The following is a 15,450-nucleotide window of genomic DNA, read 5'->3' on the forward strand; positions in this document are numbered from 1 at the left end:
AATTGTGGAGGCCATGTCATTGGGTGAAGATGGATAGGTTCTTGATTAGCCAGGACATCAAAGGTTATGAGGAGAAGGCCGGGCAGTGGGGCCTCAATCCTCGATGGGAAAATGGATCAGCTCATTGATTGGAATGGGTGGAGCAGACTCAATGGGCTGAATGGCCTATTTCTGCTGCTCTATCTTATGGTCTTGTAGATCTTTCATCGTACTGCTTTTATCTTCACAGCTGAAGATTTGGTCTGCTAAGCATCAACGTTTTCTGTGTTCATTACTTGAGCCTTTAATCCAAAATGACATTCCATTGTATTTCTGAGAGAATGCAGCTCTATCAAGGGAGCAGTTTTTTTTAGAATGAAATGTTGAATTTTTATCCCATCTTCTGTTGGGTGGAAGGAAAATTTCCTGTTACACTGTTTCAAGAGCAACCTGGGCTCTCTTCCATGCCATTGACCATGTTTATCTTGCTGCGTCATCAAGAGAATTAACTCCTTCTATTGCATTGGTGTTTTGACAGAACTTGATGTATAAAAATTGAAATACTTCGTGAAGTTCTTTGCATAGCGATGAACACAGACCATCCAATTTGTGCTGTGGTGTGGTTAACAGGAGCAAGGTCACCAAGTCAGGGAGAGGGTGCAAGTTCCTCACTGGCATCTGGAAATGTTGAAGGCGAGACAGAGAAATCTGAGATAATTTTTCTTTTATAAGTCAACTTTGATCATACCTTTGAAATCCAGCCATTTTCCTGAAATCCTTTCAGATTTGATTCAGTCTTGGTGCACTTTGCTCCTGTGGTGTGAGTGCTTTAATTTTAATTTAGGCATACAGCATGGTAACAGGCCCTTTCATCCCACAAGCCCGTGCCACCAATTACATCCAATTCACCTAGAAGCTCCAGTACGCTTGAAAGGGTGGGAGGAATCTGGAGCACCCGGAGGAAACCACACAGACACGGGGAGAATATACAAACTCCCTAAAGAGAATTTGAATCCCAGTCACTGGCGCTGTAACGGTGTTGCACTAACCGAACCGCCTTGAAACAACACCTTGTTAGCCCTTTAATACTCTGGGTTATACTAAAACCACCTCTATGTGTTGTCTTGAACAAATGTTCTTGTCTCTAACCATGTCAGTCACTTTGAGTTTCTTCTCTATTTCCATTTATATCAAAAGGAAGACCAGATGAGGTACTGAGAAACGCATGGAAACGAAGATATAAAGACTTTAACTTGGTTATTATCCATTTAGTCTGTTTTGTATATTAATTTATTTAAATAAATTAAGCAGAGAAAGTTATTTTTTTTTAAATAACCGTGCAACTTTCATTTGCCACTTTCAGATCGTGTAGTTCTCCAAGAACTTGCATTCTCCAGTCTGATAGTCAGCTAACTGATGTATTTATTGGCTTTATTACCAAACACATATCTAACACAAGCCCCTCTGCCCTGGTTACTTTATACATTACCTGTATCATTTTGATTTTTTTTAACTCTTTATTTCCCCTATACAACTTACTATATTGTTAATCAGTGCATTGATCTGGATGGACATGTTAACTTTCATAAGGAGATTGGGATTTTGAAAAATGAATTCCACTGGTACTATGTAGATTCCTAACCTCAATATCCTTGAAGGAAGTTCCGAAATTCTGTCTTGTTGCTCTGCGCTCTGTCGTATTCAATGCGATTTCATTAATTGCTGTTTTCTTGTGTGGTCTGGGATATCAAAAATTGACAGAATGGTAAAAGAAGAATGAAACCAGTGGGGGAAAAAAAACTTAAAATTACAAAGTGGATGAAATAAACAAATAATGTGCGGGGTTTTTCTTCCATTAGGATTTTGCACAGAATTCAAGTCAAGCTGACACGAAGCCTCCTTCTCACCAAGGAGGTGAGTATCATAGATTTATTGTCGACTCATGCCAAATTACGGCAGCATTGACTTTAACAATGTAATGCTGTCCTCTCATTTCAGTGGGAGTTCCTGGAGGTCAAGACTACCTTGAATTTTCTAACAGATTTCCCCATGAGATGTGGGACGATGCCCGGAAATTCTTTCTGCAGAAAGAGCCAATTTCCTAAAGGGAGTTGGGGTGGGGGAGGGGGGGTGGGGGTGGGGGGGCCGGGGGGGGGGGGAGAAAGGGGAATGATTCAAAATAGTCTTCAAACTCACTCACTGATATTTATGTTCTACAACATTCTTGTATGATTTGCACAAACTGTATATAGTACCTGATGTATATAAGATCTTAATTGTAATGAGTTTTTGACAATTTATAAGTGAGCATTTCTAGCATATGTGCATAGAGAATTATCTGTTTTGTTTTTGGTTGTTAGAATAATACAGCAGTTCCCTTGGGATTGAATTAATTAATTTAATTTATTAGAAGTTAAGTTGGTGGCTCAGATACACTGACACAATAAAATTATTTATTTTCATCTGTACCAACATGAATAGTGATATGTTTGTTTTAATCTACATATGCATTTATCCCAAAATGGTAATGAATAAAATACTGTTTAGTAGGATTACCCTAGTATCCATGAGATAATGAACTGAGACCATTTTAGAAGGCATTAAATTGTCAACCCTCTTGTGTGGAACTAGAGTCGCCTGAGTGCCGAACTAGAAAACTGATAGATTCATACCCTGAAGTATATATGTAAGTCATTGGTATGGAAATGACACTCTGGCAATTCTCATTAATATTTCTTGGTCAGAACTTATGAAATGTAGCTATGACCAACAGACTGGTGGATGAATACTGTAGTCACCATTATTCAATGTTCCCCGATCCTTCAGTTTGCACCAAGTTCTCTGATCTAGCACAGAACCTGTGGCCTGCCAGGAACCAGTGACCCTTGCCCTCATTTATAATTCTAAGACCTCGATGATCTACAACAAGCAACTCAAGACACTGGAGAATGGTGCTCCACATTGACCAAAAGGTCATCATCAATATCAGATCACCTCCCAGGCCAGTGTTCTCTGCATTCAAGCCCCATTTACTATGTTCAACTAGATTGGGCAGGGCGTGCTTACATGTCCGATGACAAACTCCCAAAAGAAAGAGACCTTCCTGAACTCAATCAAGGGAGAAGATTAAGCTGGTGGACAAAAAAAATAGAATTCAAGAATGTGTTCAAAACTTTGTTGAATTTTAGGGATCTTTGAACAATGACCACTTAAAATGGAGATGGAACTTTGGGGTGGCGGTGGTGTGAACCTCAAGATCATGCATCAGGAGGACACACGAAGCCCGGTTAAGTGGCAAAAGAGGAAGACAACTGAGCAAACTATTAATTGTCCTGCCCCATCTGTGGAAGATCTGTGGCCCCCATATTGTTCTCATTAATTGCCTCAGAACCTCCAAAACTAGAATGGAAACAAGTCATCCCCCTTGCAGAGGGACACTGAAGAAGCAATGGTAATGATTGGAATGAACCTGGACTGTTATTATCAAGCTGAATCCTCCTCTCCAATGAAATGTACTTCTCTTCATTTCCAACTATTTTGAAAGCATGTGTCCTGCAGTTACGCCTTGGTCTTTCTTAATAAAAGTTTGTTGTACTTTAAAAACTTTTAAAGATCGCTGTTCGGAGGGATCTTGATGTCCTTTGCACAATTCAAGGGTGGGTACAGCAAACAATTAGGAAGGCAAGTATAATGATAACCTTTAAAACAAGAGGATTTGAGTACAAAAGCAGATAGTTATTGCTTCAAGAATGTGAATTCAAATGGGTCCACCCTTGCAATGTGTGTGTTGGTCTTGCTCTCTATCTAAAGAGGATACTGAGGGAATGCGGCAAAGATGCATCAAATTGAGTCCTGGGGTGATGGATTTGCCCTATGAAGAATGGTAAGCAATGTTGTTTATCAATATGTGTGTTGTGTCTGGTGGAGTGCATGCATGTTTTGCACCGAGGACTATAGAACAGGTTGTATTTGTGCAATCAGATGAAATAAATTTGGATTGAACCAGGCCAGGTCTACACTCCATTGAGTTTAGAAGAATCACAGAGTTGTCCAGCAACGTTCACTGAAGGATGCAAAGCCCATACATCTGTCTTGATGGGACAGATGTACAGCTAATCTTTACCCATATCTGAGGTGTCAAGCAGAGAAAAAAGGGGTCACCTATTGTGAAAGCTATGAGGGGAAATTTCTTCACGCAGAGGATCATGACTCTCTTGAATACTCCATCCAAGAGGGCTGGGGGCTTAAACACAGTGCATTCAAGATGAAAATAGATTTTTAGAAGGCAAAGAAATCAAGGCACATTGAGCAAATATTGAGCATGGTGTGTGTGGAGGAAATGTGGCCTCCCTCCCTGTCTGGAATGTGTGTATTGCAGGTGGTCACATGTCCTCCCTGTCTAAAACTTATTTGGAAGTCATATCACCTGCCAGTCAAAGTTGGGCTCTTGCCTCTTGTTAGTGCACACCTTGCCGTTGGCTAATTTAAATCCCCGGGTTCATTATTGGCTAGACATCCAGATCAGAACTGTATAAAACATCGATACATAGCACATTCTCTCTCTCTCTCTCTCTCTCTCTCTCTCTCTCTCTCTCTCTCTCTCTCTCTGTGCCTCGTGGTCCAAACTCTGGACATCGCTTCAGGCCAGGTCACCACTGTAAACATTGATGGAAGTGTCACTGGTAAGGTGTACACTACACTTAAGCTGAGCCGTAGTATTGCAATAGATCGAAACTTGCAGAGAGCTGCACCCCATTGGTACAGGGAGCCAAGTGTGTGCAAGAGTCCCTGTGTGCAGTATGTGAGCTTGGTGAGTACGAGTTCACTATTGTCAGAGTCCAACCTAGGTCCGAGGTGAATGTCTATATCATTCCTTAACATAGAACAGGCCCTTTGACCCACAATGTTGTGCCAACATTTACACCCTGCCTCCCATATAACCCTGCACGTTAAATTCCTCCTTATGCTTGTCTAATAGTCTCTGCCTCCACCACTGCCCCAGGTAGTTCATTCCACCCACCACTCTCTGGATTAAAAAAACCTTCCTCTAATAGCTCCCTTGAACTTCCCACCCATTAAAGCCATGCCCTCTTGTATTGAGCAGTGGTGCCCTGGGAAAGAGACGCTGGCTGTCCACTCTATCTATTCTCCTTAATAGCTTGTATACCTCTATCATGTGAAATAGTTGTTACAAGCCCAAAGGACTCAAAAGCCACGTGGCCCCTCTTAGGGCAAGCAAACTTCAACCAGAAATTTCAAACTCTGGCACCAGTCTAGCAGCAAAAGACTTCTCGGTTCTTGAACCTGGACCCTGTTCAAACCTACGTGAAACTCTCACAAGCCCTTCCCATTGTCTTTGCAAAGCCAACCGCGGACATGGAGTCTACTGTTGCACAGCTCTTGCATGGCAAATGAGACGCTTGTGAAATGTGACCTAATAACTAAACCTCACAATCTTACCCTTTCAAGTATATTTTATCATAATTTTATTAAATTATTCCATAATGTTGTAATCTCCCCTGGTTGTCTCCCGTGTGTTAATTAGTTACGTGTGATTGTAACACTTGTATGCAGACTCGTCTCTCTGTGAACCCACCAAACCTGATATTCTTCCCAACGCGACAAGTGGCAAGTGATATTATTGAATGGCGGTCCCCTTCACCTGCTTCTCTTTCTCAAGGAAGTGCAAAGAAGGAAAAAACAAAAAAACATGGCAGGAGGGACTATGGAGAATCAGAGATGGATAAGTTTTGTTTTATGCAGTAAATAGTTGTGATCTGCACGTTGGAAGCAGATGTAATGAAATTTGATAAAAGAGGTCAAATAAAAACAGATAATGCTGGAAAAATCTCAGCCAGTCAGGCAGCATCTATGTTAAGAGAAATAATGCATTTCAGGTTGAAGACATTTCATCGGAATTCGAGAAGGGGAATTGTTTTTCATAGTTGTGGGAAAAGTGCAGGGAGTGAGAACTAATTAGTTCATTTCAAAGAGAAATTGCAGATGTAATGACTGAACACTCCATGAAAGGAAAGATTAACTACTGGCATGTTGAATGATAGGATTCATGCTTTGCTCAACTTCCTTACATTTGGGTACCTTGTTTGCAATTTACTGATGGTATAACTGGAGACAGGAATATGTGGGAGTGCAGGACACCTGTCATTCTCTGCTTGGCTCAACTTCCTTACAGTTGGGTACCTTGTTGGCAATTTACTGATGGAATAACTGGAGACAGGAATGTGTGGGAATTCAGGACACGTGTCATTCTCTGCTTGGCTCAACTTCCTTACAGTTAGGTACCTTGTTTGCAATTTCCTGATGGTATAACTGGAGACAGGAATGTGTGGGAATGCAGGACACGTGTCATTCTCTGCTTGGCTCAACTTTCTTACAGTTGGGTACCTTGTTGGCAATTTACTGATGGTATAACTGGAGACAGGAATATGTGGGAGTGCAGGACACGTGTCATTCTCTGCTTGGCTCAACTTCCTTACAGTTGGGTACCTTGTTGGCAATTTACTGATGGTATAACTGGAGACAGGAATGTGTGGGAATTCAGGACACGTGTCATTCTCTGCTTGGCTCAACTTCCTTACAGTTAGTTACCTTGTTTGCAATTTCCTGATGGTATAACTGGAGACAGGAATGTGTGGGAATGCAGGACACGTGTCATTCTCTGCTTGGCTCAACTTCCTTACAGTTGGGTACCTTGTTGGCAATTTACTGATGGTATAACTGGAGACAGGAATGTGTGGGAATGCAGGACACGTGTCATTCTCTGCTTGGCTCAACTTCCTTACAGTTGGGTACCTTGTTGGCAATTTACTGATGGTATAACTGGAGACAGGAATGTGTGGGAATGCAGGACACGTGTCATTCTCTGCTTGGCTCAACTTCCTTACAGTTGGGTACCTTGTTGGCAATTTACTGATGGTATAACTGGAGACAGGAATGTGTGGGAATGCAGGACACGTGTCATTCTCTGCTTGGCTCAACTTCCTTACAGTTGGGTACCTTGTTGGCAATTTACTGATGGTATAACTGGAGACAGGAATGTGTGGGAATACAGGACACCTGTCATTCTCTGTTGACCTTCCACACATGCAACTTGTGCCTCTGGGCAGAATTTTGGAACAACCATATATTTTAAATAATTCAGATCTGTGTTAAGTGCTTATAAATAGTGGCAGTTACATGTTTACAATCCAACATTTTGTAGTTTTATGAATTCAGCTCCATAAATATTTCTCTCTCAGCTGCTTTCAGTTTTTATCCAGCATCCTTCCACCGAATGAAACCAATCTCCGGTCCTCGGTGCAAAACATGCAGACACACAACCAGACATAACACAGGTACAGACAAAAGATGCATATGCAGGACAAGTATTTTATCTCTACAAATAAATAGATGTGCTTGATGAACATGAGGGTCTCGGATGGTCCGTGTAAGCAACTCCTTTGGTCGTTCAGGGTCTCACTGCCCGTGGGAAGAGGCTGTTGCTCAGCCTGGTGGAGCTGGCTCTGACCCTCCTGGATCTCTGCAATGGGGTGGGGGTGGTAGACTTCCATTTACTTTAACTATTTGACCGTAATAATGTAATGACTGTAGTACGGTGAGAAGAGTTCTGCAGCAAGTCTTGAACTCGCACTGCGTAAAAAGCACAATTTACAGAGTTTAAGGTTGTATTGAAAAGATCTATCAATCAGCACCAAGCAACGGCAATACAGTGGTTGGGGGGGGGGGGGGGAGAGCCTGATGAAACTATCCTTAAGCCCCCCACCCCCATGCTTGCTTACACCACCCCTCGGGAGGAGGGTGTATCAGAGCGGGGGCTGGGGGGTGTATGTCCTTCAGTCCGTGGGCTGTGGCAGCGGGAAATGCCGATGTAGTCCATGGAAGGGAAGAGGTCATTCGGCACCTTCTGATTTCGAGCAGAGCGCTTCCCAGCCCACGCTGTGATGCAGTCAACAAGTACGTGTTTCCAAAGGTGAGTTGGTCAAGGGCTTCAGGCAACATTTTAAAAGACACTTTGGTTCTCTGGTAGGAAAGAGTTGAAGGGATTGTGGGCCAGACTGGAGGAACCTCAGGCAGCATCTGTGGGGGGGAAATGGAGAGTTAATGCTTCCAGCTTATTTTTGTGGTTATGTATCTCTCCGACACCACGAACTGGCTGGGTTTCTCCAGCATCTTTGCGGAAAGTACAATGGCAGCGCCGGCGGCCTGTTTAATGTTGCCCATCGGCTGTGGAGGATTGGAGAGACGGGTGCTGAAGCCGTGTTGGCAGGATGGCGCGGGTTCGAAGTGTCCAGAGGCAAGGGGATGTCACCGGACTGGCCGGTTACCGCTCGGTGCCTCGGAGCGCGACGTTCCTGAACCATCACGGGTGGACACTGCCTGCTGCTTATGTTGGAAACAGTTTGTGCGTTTCAGGGAAGAATGACTTTGCACACTCCCATAAACGGTTTCCCAATTTATGATGGCATTTCTTCCCCATTAAAATACATTTTATCCACAATTAAGTTATTTTAAACCGTTCAGAGTCTGCCACCCTTGGTTTCATAGCTATACATTCCCGTCAGGTGCCTCGTTGGACTCGAGTCCATTTGCACCATTGTCACCACTCTGGTGGACGGGACCTCCCCTCGGCCCCTCGGCAGTGGGAAGACTCCAGCCGTGCCCTCCTCGTCCAAGGCAAGTTGGAGAGTTTGTCGCGGAACAGTCAGCTGGCGAGAGGGGAAATCCGTCTCCTCTGGGTCCTAGCGCCTTCGTACTTTGCAATCCACGTGTGCTGGAAGTGGGGAACGAGAACGGCAGGCGTTGCAATCTTGAGAAGCTGGAGGATAGACGTGCTCAGTCAACGTGGCGGCTCGGGACCCTGTACTGAATCTTGAGAAGCACCCATCAATGACAAGATACTGCCTGAAGAGGGAAAGAAGGCGGCAGTGCGACTGACCCAGCTTTTTGCCTCCACAGATGCTGCTCGCCCCAGAGTTCTTCCGGCGTTTTGTTTGTTCAAGACATTTTAGATTTAATTTAATCGTTTTAATAAGTTTTTCGGAGTACTATCCAGATGTTTTCTTTCATCTGTTTTTCTTTTCTATTGGGTTGTCGGGAAGAGGGGAAATTTTAAACAAAAAATCACGATGTATCGATTTTCATTTATGTATAAGTTTTAATGCATATGTGAAATTAAATTTGGAATGTTCTTGTCCGATCGTCGCCGCCCCGCTTCAATCTGGATCATGTTTCACCGGGGGGGGGAGGGGGTTGACATCTTTTCTCCTTTTTTTGAAAATTTAATTTCACATATGCATTAAAACTTATACATAAATGAAAATCGATACATGGTGATTTTGTTTCAAACTCCCCCTCTTCCCATCAAGAAAAACAGATGAAAGAAAACATCTGGATAGTATTTATAAAAACTATCAAATAAAATCTAAAATGTCTTGATTTTAGAAGTCGGAAGGCTCAGGTTGGACGATTACAACTCAATTTTCCCAAATACGATTCCCAAATTTGTTCCAAGGTTTCCTATTTGTTTTAGAAATTAAATGTCATTGTTTTCAAGTGGTGTCCAACTCAGTCAGTCGGGCCGTTCCCAGATTCACATCTGATTTCCAAGTTACTGCCACACATTTTCTAGCGACCGCTGGGGCTATTTTAACAAATTCTTTTGTGATATTCATTTTCTTTCAATTTCACATCTGTGGGGTTTGACATCTCACGTTAAGGGGGCCCCAACACGGTCGTTTTAAAGCTCGGTCCGAATCCCTATTAATTCGGAAGACTGGAGATTTTTTAAAAACATCTGCAAATGGCTGGAATCTTGAACAAGGCGAGGCAGGCAGTAGAGAAATGGACAGTCAGCGTTTTGTTCGGGCGCCTGCCAACATTTTGCTTCTACCCTGAAGCCCGAAACCTTTGTTTTTGCCACATAAAGTGCACTGTTTCTTCAGCAATCTTTTGGATCAGGGCCCTTTATCGAGACTGTTAATTAGGAGCACAAAGCGATCCAATTCAGGGAGAGAAACTGGTTTAATTGATAGTCCGTGACGCTCAGTTCCCTGAGGCCTTGGCGATTAGTTCATCGGATGCGTGGCATGTCTGATCCTGGGCCATTCTTGCTGAGACTCAAATCCAATGCTCCGTGGCCAAAGTGACGTGGATCCCAGATCAGAAGTGGAATGCGAGAATGTATCTGCTTTAACGACAGTAACTTGGATACTTTGGCTCCCGAGCCACTGTCCTCCGCGGTGTTGGCGCCCGCGGTGCCAGGAAAGCAAAGTGAGTACGAGGCAGGCACTCTCGATGACATTGAGGAAGTGGATGAATTGAAACGAAACGCGGAGGCTTGAAGGGGGCTAAGGCTCGAGGTCAACCCTGAAAAAGATTGTGCGCCAAGGGTCGCCCACGAGTGGACGCTGGAGACGAGTTCCCAACCTTTTTTCTTTCCACCCACACCTTAATCAATCCCTTAGTCTGACATCCTGCGACATAGGGGCTCTGTGCTTAGGAAGCTGAGTGTGGAAAGGAAAAAAATTGGTCCAGGACAGTTTTGCAGTGGGGCTGGAGAGGGGAAAATAGGTATCGTTCAGTTCGTCCAAATATCCTCGTGAATTTAAAACGCGTTGTTCCTTTCAGTCGAAAGTCGATTGAACCAGTGTGGGGAACTGTACCAGCTGATAGCCTTCATCCGCTGCACTCCCAGTGCTGGCAAGTCAGAAAAGAGGGCAAACGGTGGGGGTGCAGACGTATTAGGGTTCACCCTGTGCGACCCTCGGGAGCAGATTCCAATGCACCCTGTGCGACCCTCGGGAACAGATTCCAATGAAGCAGTGCTTTCCGAAAGGAAGTGTCAGCACGGAACGAATCCAGCTCTGGGATTCTTCCCTGCCTGGTTCCCGCGCCAAGGACATTCCCTGAAGAAGACCCGACAGTCGGGCGTAGAGGCCCTTCGGCCCTCGATGTGGTGCCGACCCATATATTCCTATATTTTAAAAATTACTAAATCTTTTCCACTCTATCCTACTTCCACCCATGTCTCTCTTAAATGCCTCTAATGCTCCGGCCTCCACCCCTGGCAAGGCACCCACAACTCTCTAGCTTTAAAGAAAACCACTTACCCCCGAAACGATCCTCCCTTCACTTTGCACACGTGCCCTCGGGTGAGGAGCCGAGATCATCGCGACCCCGCGCAAACAGATGAATGTCGAATCCGATGGCAACGATTGACCCTCCTGACTAAAAAAGACCTGTGCTTAGCATCCTCGGGATAGGGGGAAGGGGAGATTTTGCTGGCCATTAATCGCAATCGCCTTTGTGGTGAACGGGCAAGCTATTTTCACAGGGAAAGTTCCCGGAGACTGGAATGTGATCGTCCCACTGTGTGGGTAGAAGTGTAGACTTTGGGCAGAACATGAAAATCACTCTTCCTGCCTTCCAAAACGTCCTCGGACACAACGGCACTCCCTCGGTACTGCATCAGACTTGGGTATGGCACCTGAATCAGAACACCCGAAAAGAAGTCACGATTCATCCTTCGCCACGGGAGCTTTCCGAATTTTGCAGTCCAAGCTCGCACGTTGAGTCTGACTTGATACATAATCCCTCAGTGTGAATCAGGCGGTGCCTCCAAGACCTGAATGCCATGTGAGCTTACCTTGGGCTTGTTCAGTCCAGGCAGGGCTGGGGTTAGCAGCAGTATATCAGATTTGGGGGAATTTCGCATAAATGCGAATTGAAAAAGATTTAAAACTAGATAATTTGCTCCCTACCAAAACGTTTAGTCGTGTCATAATACAAATCGGTCATAGTTTACCCCATGTGTTCCTATGAATCAAATAGCACGTTTATGTCCATCCTGCCCCTGCCTGTTGGAGGCCGCTGCCAGCTCGCTCTGAGGGGAAGAGGCTACAAATCAGAACTCGTCAAAATGAAACAGCCCGAGAAGAATCTTTCTTCTACTGATTTACCGTCTATCGCCTTGATTCGCCTCAAAGAGAATGCAAAACCTCGAGGAACTGGGGGAGGGTGCTGGAACCGAGAAAGCAGAAGGCTGCGACTGGAGCTCGAATCGCCGCAGAAACCCTGGGGGGACTCGGCCGGTTGGAGAACCCGTCCTAGCACGTCGCTCTCGCTGGAGGCGTTGTGGAAGCCACGAAGGGGGAGACAGCTGTCAATCACACTTGGAGAGGATGAGACCGCTCCCTCGTATAAATACAGAGCACACGGGGGTGGGGGGGAGAAAGACGGAGACGATTGCTCAGACCGCCCACGGACAGATATGATACGGCGAGCCAGGCGCCCGCAACATTATTCCAGGGAAAAGGCTGGTGGCGGGCGGAAGGGAGAATCAGAGGGGAAAAGGACCAAATAAATGTATTCCGATTTATAGTCAGGGTACATACATGCAATGACATACAACCCTGAGATTCTATTTCCTGCGGGCCAGGCAGAATTATCACTTATTAAAAGTGCAAAAGAAAACTACTCAACGTAAACAGATGAAGAAATGTAAACAGACTGACTGTGCAACACGGGGGGGGGGGGGGGTTAGCTTATGCAGAAGTCCGAGTCCTTAAAAGAGTCCCTGATTGAGTTTGTGGGTGGCGGGGGAGCCGCTGTTCCTGAACCTGGGGGTGCGAGTCTTTTGGCCCCGACACCTCTTTCCTGATGGCAGCAGCGAGAACAGAGCGTGGTGAGAATCCTTGATGATTGCTGCTGCTCTCCGATGGCTGGGAGGGTTTTGCCTGTGATGTCCTCACTACCTTTTGGAGAGCATTCGGTTCGTGAGCATTGGGTGTGCCCGTACCAGACCGTGATGTCAGCACGCTTTCCACCGCACATCTGTAGAAATTTGCCAGGATTTCCGATGTCATACCAAACCTCCGCAAACTCCTGAGGAAGTAGAGTCGCTGGAATGCAAACATCTGGAAGAAGTCAACTGGTCAGGCAGCATCTGTGGAAACAGAGGGCCCAAACCTTGGACTAGCAAAATGCAAGGATTCAGTAGAAAGGAGAGTGGGGTTGGTACGTGATTATGGAATCTGGCGGGTAGAGACAGGGGCCTGCGAGTGAGAGGTGGCAAGAGCTCTCACCTCTTCATACTGGTCCTCTTTCCTCCACTCTCTCAGTCCTGTTGTAGGGTCCTGAACCGAAACCATTTCTTGGTTTCCACAAGGCACTTCTTGACTTGCTGATCCAGATTCAAGCATCTTCAGTCTGGTGTCTCTTGCAGCTTGGGGTTCGGGCCATGGGAAGGTTTGTAGAGTACGTGCATGGTGGGGGTGGGGGGACGAAGGTTTAGCTTATGCAAAGCTTCACAAGAAATCCAGAATAGAGAAGTTATGCTGCAACTGTACAATGTACTGGTGAGGACAAGATCTGGAGGATCCTGTTTCTTGAGGAAGGATGTACTGGCTTTGGAGGAGGTTCATGGTTAATTCCTGAGGTGAGGGGGTTGGCCTCTGAGGCGAGACCGAGTCGACTGGGACTGTACTCCTTTGAATTTAGAAAAGTGAGAGACATGTAAAATTATGAAAGGCATAGATAATATAGAGTTGTTTCCATTGGTGGGGAGACTAGGGCCATAGCCTCAAGGTAGTAGATTTAGGACGGAGATGAGGGGGGGGGGGGGTGGTGGTGAATCTGTGGAACTCGCTGCCCATTGAAGCAGTGGAGGTGACCTCAATAAATATATTTAAGATTTGGTTGGATAGACGTTTACAAAGTAGCGGAATGAAGGGATATGGGGAAAAGGTGGAGATGAGCCTATCATCAGATCAGCCATGACCTCATTGAGATGGATGGCCTACACTTGATCCTCTTTCTTATGTTCTAACATACTGGTCAGAGCAACGTGAAACAGGCGAGATCGCTGCATGGGTTCATCTATCTAAATATAAAGCACCCTCCCAAAGTCATCCGTTGATCGCCTCGCAGATGTGTTGCACCTCTGGCATCGTTTCTAATCGAATGGTCTAAACATCCCATACAGACAACCCATCTGCTGTCTTGTGTCCCCATGTCATGGACCCAGCGTCTCACCCAGCGCAACTGTTCCAGCAATGCACCTCAGCAACAAAACGCGATTCCTTCTGTCCCATTGATCCAGGGAATTCTCCCCACCATATTTGGGGTTTATAACTGTAAATCAACTGGCCGGTTTCTTTGATGGCATTCGGACCTAGAACTCGGTCGTGGGCACTCTATAATAATCAGATTGCTGCCCACAGATCTCATAACCAACCCCAGTCTGATTATCCAAAGGTCCAGGACACGTCAAGTACATTATCGTCTGATTGTACAAGTACAACCCGAAGAAACAGTGTTCTCCGCACCCATCCAGACATAACGCACGGGACAGACAAATAGCACATGTGCAGGACAAGTATTTAAGCGGTACAGATATTAAATAGATAATCGGTTCGTGAATTGGAGAGTCTCGGATGGTCGTTCAGCGTTCTCACCGCCGGTGGGAAGAAGCCGTCCTCAGCCTGGTGGTGTTGGCTCTGTAACCATGTTTTTATAATTCCAAGCTCAAACAAAATGAGAACTTGGAAGTTCAAAAGAGCCTTCGTCACGCTCGCTCCTGGACCAGTGCGACCCTGACTCTGTTTCAACCCTGATTTATAAAATGTCCCTGGCACCTTAAATGTGGCAGACATCTGAACCTGGGTGAGAGAGAGAATTCCTGGCGTGAGAGCGGCCCGGAAACTTTAGCTCTTCTCCAGCCCGCCCAGAAATGCTGAAAGGGTGGGGGGGGGGGGGGGGACGACACACTGAAGTTTCCCTCTCTCGTTTCAGCCGTAACCAATCTTTATCTTTTTGCTTTCTATTAAAACTCAACCCCATATCATCTTATCCAAAAAGGAACCGGCTGGGGGGGGGGGGGGGGGGGTGGGTTTTAATGCGCCCAAGAACTTTGTGTTTAGAGAAATGCAACGAACTCTCTCAGAAGTGAGCTCAGAACACACTTTGAGACATTCCCAGTCGCCGACCGCAAAACAAAAGAATACTGTTTTCGTTTGCATTAACATTTCTGACAAACAGATTAATGAATGGACACGTTACATGAGACAGCAATGCTAGATGTGGTTAGCACACAGATAAGCGATGTCCGTTCGAGGGTGCACCTTTTTTTGGAGGACAATTCTGTTCCCCTGAAGTCCAGAGGCCGGCGTTTATTTTTTGGAATCAACCCGGGAACGTGGAAAGATGCCACCTGATCGCCAGATAAATGGATGTCCGTTTCCCCCCCCCCCCCCCCCAACCCCTTCCCCGAAAGGATGGAGATGCTGTAGAACATTGGTTCAAGGGCTATCCTGGTCAGCAGTAGGTTTAGATCAAGCGGCCCAGTACTGAGGACGGGTCTCCGATCATTTTGAGAAAACGGGTTAAATATTGTAACATTGAAGACCTCAATAAATATATATTTAAGATTTGGTTGGATAGACGTGTACAAAG

At 45.5% G+C, this 15,450-nt stretch overlaps 1 protein-coding gene across 3 annotated transcripts in view; it reads left to right on the forward strand.

Annotated features, from left to right (window-relative positions):
- Window positions 1-3,590, forward strand: part of LOC138745470 (tetraspanin-3-like) — a 437,564-nt gene extending 433,974 nt beyond the window's left edge. Inside the window, exons 36-37 of one of the 3 annotated variants that reach the window (XM_069902530.1) lie at window positions 1,839-1,893; window positions 3,168-3,590. In XM_069902530.1, coding sequence (XP_069758631.1) covers window positions 1,839-1,893; window positions 3,168-3,184 — 72 coding nt within the window. In that variant the 3' untranslated portion in view covers window positions 3,185-3,590. Of the gene's footprint in view, window positions 1-1,176; window positions 1,238-1,838; window positions 1,894-1,977; window positions 2,096-3,167 lie in introns of those variants that run through there. The other 2 variants (XM_069902529.1, XM_069902532.1) reach the window with 2 other exon arrangements.
- The last annotated feature ends 11,860 nt before the right edge of the window (window positions 3,591-15,450 follow it).

This window comes from Narcine bancroftii, chromosome 11 (assembly GCF_036971445.1).
Source record: "Narcine bancroftii isolate sNarBan1 chromosome 11, sNarBan1.hap1, whole genome shotgun sequence".
NCBI lineage: Eukaryota > Metazoa > Chordata > Chondrichthyes > Torpediniformes > Narcinidae > Narcine > Narcine bancroftii.